This window comes from Panicum hallii, chromosome 3, assembly GCF_002211085.1.
Source record: "Panicum hallii strain FIL2 chromosome 3, PHallii_v3.1, whole genome shotgun sequence".
In the NCBI taxonomy this organism is placed as follows: Eukaryota; Viridiplantae; Streptophyta; class Magnoliopsida; order Poales; family Poaceae; genus Panicum; species Panicum hallii.
Window position 1 is genome coordinate 15,781,672 of NC_038044.1, and position 12,600 is coordinate 15,794,271.

The 12,600-nt window shown below is 52.1% G+C and overlaps 2 protein-coding genes across 4 annotated transcripts; one reads left to right on the top strand and one right to left on the bottom strand.

Moving 5' to 3' along the window:
- Positions 1-1,101: 1,101 nt before the first annotated feature.
- LOC112884756 (exocyst complex component EXO70B1) lies at positions 1,102-3,535 on the top strand. The gene has a single exon (XM_025950298.1). The coding sequence runs from the start codon at positions 1,251-1,253 to the stop codon at positions 3,231-3,233; it is 1,983 nt and encodes a 660-aa protein (XP_025806083.1). The 5' UTR covers positions 1,102-1,250; the 3' UTR covers positions 3,234-3,535.
- A 5,129-nt stretch (positions 3,536-8,664) lies between these two features.
- On the bottom strand, positions 8,665-11,299 carry LOC112887211 (dehydration-responsive element-binding protein 2D-like). Of its 3 annotated transcripts, none has more exons than XR_003227529.1 (3): positions 10,988-11,299; positions 9,069-9,734; positions 8,665-8,993 (listed from the first exon to the last, which is right to left on the bottom strand). XR_003227529.1 is itself a non-coding variant. In XM_025953338.1 (2 exons), the coding sequence occupies exons 1-2, from the start codon at positions 11,044-11,046 to the stop codon at positions 9,125-9,127; spliced, it is 669 nt and encodes a 222-aa protein (XP_025809123.1). In that variant the 5' UTR covers positions 11,047-11,299; the 3' UTR covers positions 8,665-9,124. The 3 variants fall into 3 exon arrangements, 1 of the variants encoding a protein (XP_025809123.1); XR_003227528.1 differs by having other exon boundaries at positions 8,665-8,971; positions 9,016-9,734; XM_025953338.1 differs by having other exon boundaries at positions 8,665-9,734.
- Between the last annotated feature and the right edge of the window lie 1,301 nt (positions 11,300-12,600).

Here is a 12,600-nt window from a genome sequence, read left to right on the forward strand (position 1 = left end):
TAATTATAGGGTAGGGGCTTGAGTAAGGGTTTTGCTGGGATGTTGCAAGGAAGTGTTTGGATGCAGGGACTAATTTTTTATTAATCCGGGTCACCGCGGATATTTGGATGCCAATTAGGTAGATTAAGCTCGAGCTAACTATAGAACTAAATGGAGACTAATTCACGATATGAATTTATTAAATCTAATTAATCCATCATTAGCACATATTTACTGTAGCATAATATTATCAGATCATGGAGTAATTAAGTTTAATAGATTCATCTCGCAAATTAGCCTATATTTATACAATAAATTTCTTAATTAGGCTATATTTAATACTCTATGACGCGACTAAATCGCGAACAGTGAACAGTGAGCTGCTTTAAGCAGATGGAGATTTTGTCAATTGTGAGCCAACGAATCTATCATTTTGGCAGTTCGCAGGCTTGCGGCTATTGACGGACAGCGGAACCGCGTTGGCCGTTCCACGTTCCAAGCGGTTTAAGATATTTCAAACAAGCCGCGGCTTGGACTGACTTCTGAAGCTGGACTAATTTTTGACGATCAAGTGGTAATGCTCTCTGACCTGGAGGCCTCTACCGCGCCAACACACCGGTCAACTTCACGAACCCAGCAGGCCAGCACCGCGCTGGGCGGGCCGGTTCAACCGCGCTCCGCGCCAATCACGCCCATGACCATGAGCCCATCTCGCCCTCGGGCCCCACCGAACATTTTCCCGTGTCGTGCCCGTGCACGCACACCTTTCCGCCTTGTCCGTCCGAAGCCCACCTGTCAGCCGAGCAGCCCGGGGCCCCGGCTCTGTGCCATCCCGTCCCCCACACAGCTGTCACCCGACCTTTGCCTTTCGCTTCCCCCGAGGCCACGCCGTTTCTCACCAGCATCAGCGAGGCCCCCGTGCATCCGGACCGTCCGTGACCGGCCCATCCGACCGCCCGCCGCGAGTTATGCTGCCCGCCCGACACTGCTTGCTACTGGAGCGCGCCCGCTGCGGCGCTGCCCGTGCCTGACCAGTCTAGCAAGCGGCCGCTGGTCCACGCGCGGTCGCTCTCGGCTCGACGCCACCGCGTTCCCGAGTGAGAAGTCCTCCCCCTCCCCTCCTCCGCTCCTCGTCTCCTCTCCCCCACAACCACCACCACCCCGAGGGAAGCCGCGTGGAGCCCTCGTCCAGATCGGAGCCAGCTCGCCGGGCGATGCCGCTCCAGCCGCGGGAGTAGCCCGTCTTTGCCCGCCCACCGACCTCAGGAGCGATGGCGGAGGACGGCGAGGAGAAGCTGCTCGCCACAGTGCAGCACATCGTGCAGACGCTGGGGAGCAGCGACACCATGACGGAGGACATCCTCAAGGTCTTCTCCAACTACGACGGCCGCCTCTCGCTCGACAAGCTCTACGCCGCGCGCGCCGCCGCGGCCGCGGCCGCGTCCGGCGGCGGCGGCGGAGGAGCGGGGGGAATCGGAGGGGAGCACTCGATGCCCGCGTCCCCGCCGCTGCCCCCACCGCCTGCGGCGGCGGCGGCCGGGGTGTCGGCCGCGGGGGCCAGGCCGCCGGTGACGTCCATGGAGCGCACCGTGCGCACGCTGGACCGCCAGATCTCGCAGTTCGTAGCCATGGACCGGCTGATTTGGGCGGACTCCGCCGACGCGGATGCGTTCCTGGAGGCGGTCGACGACCTCATCGGCACCGTGCAGGAGCTCGACGCCGCGGGGACCAACCGCGCCCTGCTCGACCGCGCGGACGAGCTGCTCAGCCGGTGCATGGCGCGGATGGAGGACGAGTTCCGGGCGCTCATAGAGCGCCCCGACGACGCGGCCCCCGTGGTGCCCGGCGGGTTCGGGTCGGATGCGAGCGACGAGGAGGACGACTTCGGCGGCGGGGACGGCTACGGCGACGAGCCGATTCCGATCGCCAAGCCGGTGACGGACTACGACGTCGTCATCGACGCTCTCTCACCGGGCTCCATCGCCAACGTGCACCAGATCGCCAAGAGGATGGTGGACGCCGGCTTCGGCCGTGAGTGCGCCGAGGCATACGCCGAGGCGCGCCGCAGCTTCGTCGACGAGAGCGTTGCGCGCCTCGGCATCCGCCCCCGCACCGCCGAGGAGGTCCATACCTCAGCCTGGGAGGAGCTCGAGTTCGACATCGCCCGCTGGATCCCGGCCTTCAATATGGTGTTCCGCATCCTGATTCCGAGCGAGCGCCGCCTCTGTGACCGCGTTTTCGACGGCCTCGCCCCCTTCGGAGACCTTGCCTTCATTGCCGCCGTGCGCACCCAGGCGTTGCAGCTCATATCGTTCGGCGACGCTATCTCTTCATCAAGCCGCGCTCCGGAGCGCCTCTTCCGCGTTGTTGACATGTACGAGGCTGTGCGTGACATCCTTCCTGACCTTGATCCTGTGTTCTCCGACCCGTACTCTGCTACACTCCGCGCAGAGGTCTCGACGATGTGCAACACACTGGGGTCCTCAATCAAAGGTATATTTATGGAATTGGAGAACCTCATCCGCCGTGACCCTGCCCGAGTTGCTGCCCCTGGTGGTGGCATACACCCAATCACTCGGTATGTTATGAACTATCTCCGTGCTGCGTGTGGGTCGCGGCAGACATTGGAGGAGGTGATGGAAGGTGACTTGGGGGCTAATGGAGGAGCGCCTGTGGCTGTTGACCCTGACCGCCCCACCTCATCGCTTGCTGTGCACATAGCATGGATCATGGACGTTCTTCACAAGAATTTGGATACAAAGTCTAAGATTTACCGTGATCCGTCACTTGCTTCTATCTTCTTGTTGAACAATGGCAAGTACATCATACAGAAGGTGAATGACAGTGAGTTAGGTGTTTTACTTGGTGATGAGTGGATCAAGCAGATGACAACTAGAGTTCGCCGGTGGAGCGTGGATTATCAGCGGACAACATGGGGCAAGGTTACAACTGTGCTGCAAACTGGTAGTCCAGGCATTGGTGGACTCCCAGCCAAGGCGATGCTGCAGAAATTGCGTATGTTTAATACATACTTTGAGGAGATCTTTGCGACACAATCAGAATGGGTGATAGCAGATGAACAGCTAAGGGTGGACATTAGGGCAGCAGTGGAGGATTCAGTGATGCCAGTTTATGCCTCTTTAATTGCCAAGTTGAAGTCTTCTCCTGAAACTGGGCGTGATTGGTTCATCAAATACACCCCAGAAGATGTTGTAGCCCGCATCCGTCACTTGTTTGAAGGAGCAGCAAAGTGATAAATTAATCGGTAACCTGTTATGTGGCAGCTTCTGCTCTATTAAATTCTTCAAGATGCTATATGGATTTTGGGTTCGTGGTTAATATCTGGTAGTCACATATGATGCTGCTGTTGGCTCAACTTGCAATGAAGTTATGGAGTTCAGCAAATGTAGGTCTGTGTGTCTGTATCAATCAGTAGCGTAATTATGTTGTAACAATATTAGGGCTCCATTCTGTTTCAAACTCTACTTTAATTTAACCCCATTAAGTGTTATGTGTGAAATTCATCAAGTTTGTGCTCAACCTTCTGAAATTCTAAGATTTCCCTGTCCACTGTGTGAATGATCTAACTATATGATGCCCAGAGGATCTGTTGCTCAAAATTGGCATCAAACCATAAGTAGAACCTCAGGTCACTGCATGGTGTTATTACTTCTGACGTTTTCAACAGATGTGGAACAGCAGCAGAAGTGATGAAGACACCAGGTGAGTCTGCAAGATGAACTTCATTGCCTATTATACATTTTGAAACTTCATCATTGCTAGCTTATATGAAAGAGAACTAAAAATGTCTCTATGAATACATTATGCATAAATGTTCAGTTATGTCAACTGTAGTTCGAATAGGTTGGGTTTTTTAGACAAGTATGAAGTATCTGGTGCTGTTATGGATAATGAATATCCTGCACAACTGACCGTTAATTGACATGGTTATTTCCTATTGTTCTGAACTAGCAGGAGAAAACATGCCATTTGTGTTTTGATATTCAATAATTTGCAACTTTTCCACCATACTGCATCGATCCATTATTCAATCATGTCATTTCTGTTTTTATATCTTCAAATAACTTACAAGTAAACCGAGAATATTAGGTCCTAGAAATTCAGCTAAATTTTGATGCTGCTAGCTAGCTTGGTGATAACCTTCCTGTAGAACTGTCTTTGCTTGTTTAATGATGTTTTTTACACGATATAATTGTTAGTTGATACTGGAATTACCAGAACACTGTGAACTCCTGGAAATTGTGCTATATTGCCCTAATGCAGAAGTAAATTTGATGCTGCTCATCCATTATTATTACTGCAATTGATAATTCCATCAATGACACCCTTATCAAAATTGATAATTCCTCGCACGCCTGGATGCGCAGTTCGGCGTCTTACCTCGCACTGCAATTGATAATTCCATCAATGACACCCTTATCAAAATTGATAATTCCTCGCACTGCAATTGATAATTCCATCAATGACACCCTTATCAATGCGCAGTTCGGCGTCCGCCTTGAGGTCTTGCAACGTGCGCCGCTTGTCCACGGCGTCGCGCCGGTCCGGGTCGTACAGACATGCCGCCACCGGCACCGGCACCGGCACCGGCACTGCCGTGATCGCCGCCGACGAGCAGATCAGGACGCTGAACGTGTTCTTGCCGATCAACTGCAAACGAAACAGAACAGATGTTTCGGGTCTAAGCGTAGGAGTGTAGAAGGCAACTTGGTCAGTGGCTGCATTTGATGCTTCCATGAGCTGATGGATCAGCGATCACCTTGTTGGTGAGGAAGAAGGTCGCCGGTGGATGCTGAGCGGGTCCTCTCCGGCCCGCGAGTTGTCACGGGGGCCGGATTCACGCTCCTACTCCAGCCGTGGCCGTCCCATGCGCTGGCTCGCCGCTCCACTACGTGGAGGTCTCCATCAGTGGCGTACCGCCCCACGCGTGGGAGGTCTCCACGGCGGAGGCGGCGCTCCTCCATTCATGCTGGATTGAGCGCCTCAGCGACAACACGGCCGATCGCACCGGCTGCATCCATGAACTCTGTTTTCTCATGCCTTACATTGTCTGAGCCTAACGTATCTGGCAAGGGGGCGGATCTCGGTCTCGGGGGAAAGGTATCAAAATTGCCAGAGATCTTATTTGATTTGATTTGGAAACGTATCAAAATTGCCAGGGATCCTTTTTGATTTGCGTTTGTCTTCTCAATCCGTTCTCGCTATATGTAACACCACCACGTAGAAATAATTCCAGATCCAAACGGAAGGAAGGACAAGGAGCTTCGTCGTCCCGGCGGCCATGGCACCTCCTGCCAAGAAGGTGTCTCTCAGCATGGTGGTGGTCATCCTCCTCCTCTTCTCTTCTGCATCAATCTCCGTGCATGCGCGCAGCGGGAGCTACGGCGAAATCCAAAGCACCTGGGACGACAGAGAATACCAGTCTATTTCAGGTGGTACGTCAACATCCAAAGCGCCCGGGGCGGCAGAAAATACCAAACCTATCTCGTGTTGCTCCGGGAGCACCCGAACGTGGTCACCTTGACCTGCCATGGGGTGGAGTTACCCCAGGTAAGGTGTAGTCTCACAGATTCTGCTAAGTCCAATGCTAAAATGGTTGTTACTGGCAAGGTGTTTGTATAATCACATGAATAACAAGTACTACCTCTGATTGAATTTTCTTGTCGTTAGGACATGAATATTTGCACAAATTTGTGCTAGATTTTGTGTCGTAACTACATGACAAAAAAATATGGAGGGAGCATCAAATTGCATCCAGCTAATAAAAAATGCATTGATCTACCTTTACAGAAAAGAACTGCAGTTGTCCATCAGTGAGTAAAAGATTCATTTGCTTAAGAACTAACATCAAATGATAAGAAAAGAAGTATACACGATTCGAGCAATATGCACGGAATACTAGCATGTTCCATTGGCAGAAATAATATCAAAACTTGGAGAAAAATTTCACCAAAGCCCAGTAAATTTTTTTTCAAGAATTGAAACCCTTCACTATAAACACATCCGATCCTGCCCTTCCTGATGGTTTCTTAAAAAACAAATAGCAAGGAAAGCAAAATGCCGCATCTTTTGCAGGAGAATATTCTAACTAAGAAAATTCTTTGAACCAATATGATTGAAGGCAACGTTGATGAGACTTGGGGCTAGAATATGGGTACTTGTCCTTCATGAATTGAAATGGGCCATGCATGATGTATATTTTGCGAGCTTGATCTTGTTCATCAAAAGGATAGTCCCAAATTTGACATGGTAAACCAGGATCACGTTCTAGAATCAAAACACTAACATCTGAATTTAGTCTCTGAACTTTGGGTGGAGCTGGTGGAGCAGATCTTCTTCTAATTAAGGATTTTGATCAACCATATAATTATCATTTTGCTCTTCTACATGTGCCCTCTTTTACTAAAAAAAAAAAAGTGTAGTCTTTCTTTTAGGCTTTGCATTGGTTTCCTACATGGATTTGGTCTAATTTCATCAAAAGATTTTATGCTATTATGAGACAAGAAATAGTTTAGGGGATATGGATTAAGAAAATAGGACATGCTTACATAGGTTTGAGTTGGAGGAGGAACACGAATATGCTCAGCAGCATCAGCGGCCGCCGTGATGTCTGCGGCCTACTCGCCCTCGCCGTCGTTGACGATTCCCTCCATTGGCAGCCGCGTCTGCCTGCCCGCCGTCGTTGGCACGTCTTCGAGCGTCAGGGAGATGGAAACAAAACATCGTGGTAGCAGTCTAGCAGAATGAAATGAAACATCTCGGAGGCTGGCAGCTGATTGATACAATAAGGGAATTAGTGAAACGTAGCTGGGGCTATTGTATCTTCTCTTGCCCCTATCAGCCTGCCCACAATGGCCCCACGGGCAGGGGTACTTTTTTTTTGGAGGGGGGGAGGGGGGGGGGGGGTGGTCATGCCCCCAAACCCCATGTGTAAGTCTCATTTCACCGCCAGACTGGCAGATGAGGATCCGGCCCGGAACACGCACTGGCATCTCGGCTTCTGGGTACATGCAGTTGGCACGATCATCATCGTCGTTGTAGAGGAGATCGTGCGTGACCTATGGTCAAACTGTCGTCGGCCACCGGCCACCGCCTATCTCCTCGAGCGATTGGCCAAACACCACATTATCCTCGTACACATCATCAGTGACAACCTTGGCCATCAATGACCGGTCCACGGTGCCGGCTCCCACGGTCGTAAGCCAAGGCACGTCGTTGTGGAAGGTCAATGGCCATTGTTGCCGGCGTTAGAGATGACGAGGACGCCGGCCCGCATGGCGGCGAGGGAGGTCACAACTATCGGGTCATGGTCGTACGTCGGTTCGGAGGTTCCGCCGATGGACAGCGAGATGACGTCGGCCCCATCGTCCACCGCCACAAGGATGGCAGACATCAGGGATTCATTAGGGCAGCCCCTTTCGCCGCACGCCTTGTAGACGGCGACGTGCGCCTGCGGAGCCATGCCGGACGCGTTGCCGCTGGCGAGGCCGTTGACGTTGGAGGCTCTGGTGGATCCGACCCTGCATGTCTTGGCCTCCTGCAGGTGGCTCGAGAAGGACTATGTATGTCCTGTGGCCGGCTTCGTCGGCCGGCTCGAGGTGCGCGTCCCTCCTATCTTCCAGCACGGTGGAGGACGCATCGTTGTTAATCACCGCCGCTAGGAGGAGCAGCAGCGCCGCGATGCATGGTGCGGGCAAGAGGGAACGGTGCCTCGCCATGCTGCTGCGAGCGGGCAAGATGAGGTGAGAGAGGAGGCTGCTGTGGGGCGGTGGTACCTGCCTCCCTTTGTAGACGATGAGCGAGCGAGCCAGGCAGTTGGGTGCAGCTCATTTGCGTCGTTGCTGACCGGCTTAGGTTGGCAACTCTCAGCATGATTGTTTGCGCGAACCCGCACCGTTGGGCGGTACAGCATGCCTTTCCACTGCCTGGATCGTTACACTGAAAAAGTTTCTCTGTTTATACCAAGGGCAAAGGTCGGTAGTACCTAGGGCGTACACATGCACCCAAAAAATAAATTAGTGATTTGGATCAATTTTTCACCATGTAATCCCAATAGCGGTGCCGAGCGGCAGTCGTCGAGGATTGCCAGCCCTAGCATCAGCGCGCCGTGGAATGAGTTGGTCCTGATGATGTCGCTGTAGAAGCCGTCGAGGGCCACGATGAGGAGGAAGACGAACACATGGTCCTCGTCCACTGGTTTGCCTGGTGGCTTGCCAGTCCGTCGAGGATTGCCATGGAGGTTTGCACGTTGAAGTCGAGAAGGGCGAGAGATCGAGAAGATGAGAGGAATCAATGACATGTAAAAAAGGTTTTCAGACTTCATAGCCTCGAGATTTTTATTGTGCTCTGATTGTTCAGTAGAATTTCTGTGGACGGAATCCACTAACCATGTGGATTTTGCGATAAACATGGGGTCGTCATGAGTTCAGCAATTGTAAATCTAAATTTGGATCGGTGTTGAGGGTAGGGTGCATTTGGTACTGTGTTCTTTGCGTAGAAAATGTAACATTGTTCGGAGCAAACTGTACGTTTGTTTTCCCAAATGACGAAACTGTACAAATTTTAGACCTACAGTAAACTGTTTCCCTTTCTAGTTAAGAAGGGCGTGCTTTGTACGAAGACCAGTAGCCCAGTACAAGCGTTTCAACTTTCAAAGGCCTGCTGAATCTTTTGTGCTGCTGTTCATGCCCGTCAGCTGAAAACAACTTGGGATCCTGACAAATCGCCAAGTCTGTATCCAATCAGCATTTCATGACACCAGGGGATTGCTGCATTATACAGTAATCAGGGCATTACAGAACATAACTCGCCATGGGTCTCTAATCCTATACAGGATGAGAATCTGCAGATCACTACAGACAGTCACCTGACAAAAGAATATGCAGACGAAGGCACCACCGACTGTTGTCCTACACGCAAGGAAGTTCAGCTAGCTACTAAAACAACCAGAAGAGACTACCAGGTACCAACAAAGCTAAATTCCATTCCTAATCCTGCCAGAAAGACGAACCATCAGAAGTTGTCAGCGAAATGACCATCTCGCACTGTCTCACAGTCTCAGCATATACCATTTCAGTCACCCAGCGCCCACAGCGGAGAGTAGACGCCGTCGCCGTCGAACCCGTCAGTCAGGCTGGCAATCCTCTACCTTGATGCCATGATAACAAGGCATCATGTGGTCAACAGCGTCGAAATCGATGTACATGGAAATGTCATCCGGGTCGTCGTCGAGCAGAGGCTCAGGCGACAACCAAGAAGCGCCCTGCTGCTGCGGCTGGCTGGCGACCTCCGCTCCGGCCCCACCCTGCGCAACATCAATCAGCGGCTTCACCTCATTCTCCTCGAAGACGTCGGCGGTGGTGGCGGGAGCGGGAGAGCAGGACGCGGGCTGCCACTGCGCCGGCGCGGCTGTGGCGACGGTGACGGCGGCAGCGTGGTCAGCGGGGAAATTGAGGTGCGCGAGGTTGCCGAGGAAGGCCTCGGCCGCCCGGTCGTAGGCGAGGGCCGCGTCGACGGGGGTGCTGAAGGTGCCCAGCCAGTGGCGCCTGCCGGAGTTGGGCTCGCGGATCTCCGCCACCCACTTGCCCCACGGGCGTTGCCGAACGCCGCGGTAGTTGTGGCGCATGTTGTCTGGGCCACCCGGCCCTCGCTGTCCCGACCGAGACCTTCTGCTTCCAGAACCTGGCTTGGCATTGGCACTGCCGTTGACGCGGGCTTGGTGCGTTCCTGTCGCCCTGCACGTGCAGAACACAACGCATACCTCTGAATATCAGAGCAAACCAAGATGACTTGACAATGCCGATGTTTGATGTTTCAAGATAGGTTAAAGAAACATAAACTTATCAGCAGAAATGTATGCAAGGAATCAATAAGAACCAATAAGAATTGAGATGAGCCCTGCCAAATGTGCTTTCTTGTTGCTTCTTCAAGTTAGGTCTGAAGGATTTTTTTTCATATTATGTAAAAATAAAATGCATACAGATGGAGCAGAATTTACTATCTGCTCTGTTTTGCTGTGTAACCATCAGGAATTAAAAGTATTGCAGGGAGGCAGAGTTCTTAAATTTGAGTTTAGTTTGAAAAGGTCCTAGCATTTAGTTCACCCTTCTCATTTCAATGGAATTATCAATTTTGGTTGATGATAGTGCTAACAGATAATAACATAAGAATGAAAAAAAACATAACAGAATGCAATTTTCTTTGAGAGACTACATAACAGAATGCAGTTACATGTCCAGCTTCAGAAATATTTTCCACAGTGTAACCTCCAGAAACACAAGTGCATACTGCCTAGACAATCAACCATTCGAATTCAAGGAGAAAAAAATGATATAGCTATTACATATAATGTGTAGCACCCATTAAATTTAACAACATAAACATTGTCCCAGTTTCGTTTCAGTCTTTCAGACATCGTTCCAATTTCGTTTCAGTCTTTCAGACATTCGTCCAAGAACACACAATCTGCATTAGTATGTTGGTCAGGTAGTATTTCCCCCACTTGATTTGTAGAAATTTGACAGGGAGTAAAAAACATGGACTTCACATTCAGCACCCGAACACTGAATGGCAATCGCCCATCTTTTATCAAGCTTAAGATTACCCCTTTCAAATCGATAAAAAAACACTACCCAAAATCGCGATTTCCCGCATCAATTAGGTCCTCAAAGCCCTCGAACCACATCAACATTTCGCAGGGCTTCAGAATTCAGATACGCATCACACTACAAACACAACACATCAGACAAGGCTAAGATCCATCCACCATCAGAGATGAATACCGCGCCGGCACAAATACCCTAAACCCCGGTCCCCGGAGCGGAACAGAACGGCACAATGCGCGCAACAGCACCGATCTTCGTCCTCCACAGATCACGCCCGATCGACCCCGGAGCCACGACGGCCAGCAAGCGAAGAAGCGAGCAGCACAGGCGGAAAGCGGCAACCACAGCCACAGAAAAAAGACGAGGGGGATCTTCCGCCTTACCTCGACGTCGGTGCCGCCGCCGCCCGCCCCATTTCCTTCCTCCCCGGCCCCACTCCCATGGCTCCTTCCTCCCGCGGGAGAACCCTCGAATCCTCGATCGACCGGCCGCTCCCCCTCCCCCTTCAGTTCCTTTCCGCCCCCCCCTGCGCTGTGGCTCACCACTGGCTTACGCTGGAAGACGAAAATCTGAGTCGGCCAGGGCCAGAGGGGACCCCAGGTGGATTCAAGTACTGTACCACGCGCGCAGCACGCTTTCGAGGACGGCCCTAATCAATGAGACGCGGCGTGGGGGCTTGCTCCTACTTGGACTTGGCGCGCAAGGCAGCAGCAGGCAGCGAGGCCGAGGCGAGGCGATTGCGGCGCGCTCGATCGCCTGGTTGCGGATGGAGAGGCGTCGTCCGCACCGCGGGTCGACGTGGCACTAGGGTGCGCGTGGGGCCCGCTGCGCCGGGCCGGGGAAGAGGGAGGATGGGAAGGGTGGGCCCGCCGCCGCGAGGCGTCGTTTTCTTCGACACCAAGCAGGCAAAGCTTCATCGACATCGACCGCTTTGGTGACGGGGAGCGCGGGGCCCGGCTTGACCTCTTGACCGTGTCTGTCCACTGTCCTCGCGCCAAGAGCTGCGAGAGCCTTCTCCGGGAAGCAGTACTGCAACTGCCCCCGTGCCCCGTCTTGGCGGCCCTTGCACACTTTTCTTCTGGGCATGGAGAACCTGTTTGACCTCTGGACCCGTGGAGAACACGGAAATTTCTTCAATCTTGTTCTGGAGGCTTGGAACGCCTGAGGCAAAATTCACAAAATTTATGTTTGGGCCTAAGATCCCGAGCGTTGAATTGACACCAACCACACCACCCACTACATGCGCCTTCTTTTGTGCTAAACCAGAGCCCAGTTGGTTCGGCCCATCTCAGCCATTTTGGTTATTGCCTCTTAGCAACCACTCAATCCACCACCATGAACATTCATAACTTAGCACTGATCCAATACAATATGAGAAGAACAGAGTTCGGGAAAGGCAGCAAAGCAGGGGAGACGGGAGGAGATGAGCAAGTTCTAGGTACTGGAAGGAATCAGAGATACACTGGAATCTTGAGGAGGGAGAGAGTAACCAGAGGATGACGAGGAAGAGTAGTAGTTGTTTCTGAATAATCATCGATGTCTCTCTCTGTTGTTTTGCTCTCCTTCTGTACTGTTTGGCTCCATCACTTGCTCGGCCCAGCAACTCTCACTGCCACGGTCCATAGCCCACATAGTGAATAGCCCAATCATGGTAAGCCCCTGACATTGCCTAAACAAAATGGTTGCAATTAGGAGGATTAGATATTTAGATTAGATCAAGATCGTCAACTGATGAACATCATGTCCCCTAAAGAAATAAATTCTACGGCGTCAGCCCGCTTTAAACAATATAAACCGCACCCCTCTGGCTAGTTCTCTTTCTGTGATTACGTGACGGCAGCTAACTAGCTCGAAGCACGCACGTCGGTCTCCCCGTGCTTATCTGGGCGCGATCTGAGATCCTGCTTACCGAGCTCTTCCAATGGAACAGGACCTGGTGATGGCATCACGCGCGAAGGCGACGAGCCGGCGACCCCATCAACCTGCAGCTCGCAGG

Excerpts from the sequence above, each read along its gene's own strand:
- LOC112884756 (XM_025950298.1), top strand. The coding sequence starts at position 1,251 with ATGGCGGAGGACGGCGAGGAGAAGCTGCTCGCCACAGTGCAGCACATC.
- LOC112887211 (XM_025953338.1), bottom strand. The coding sequence starts at position 11,046 with ATGGGAGTGGGGCCGGGGAGGAAGGAAATGGGGCGGGCGGCGGCGGCA. Across the intron at positions 9,735-10,987 it reads GCGGCGGCACCGACGTCGAG|GGCGACAGGAACGCACCAAG; the intron begins GTAAGGCGGAAG and ends CTGCACGTGCAG.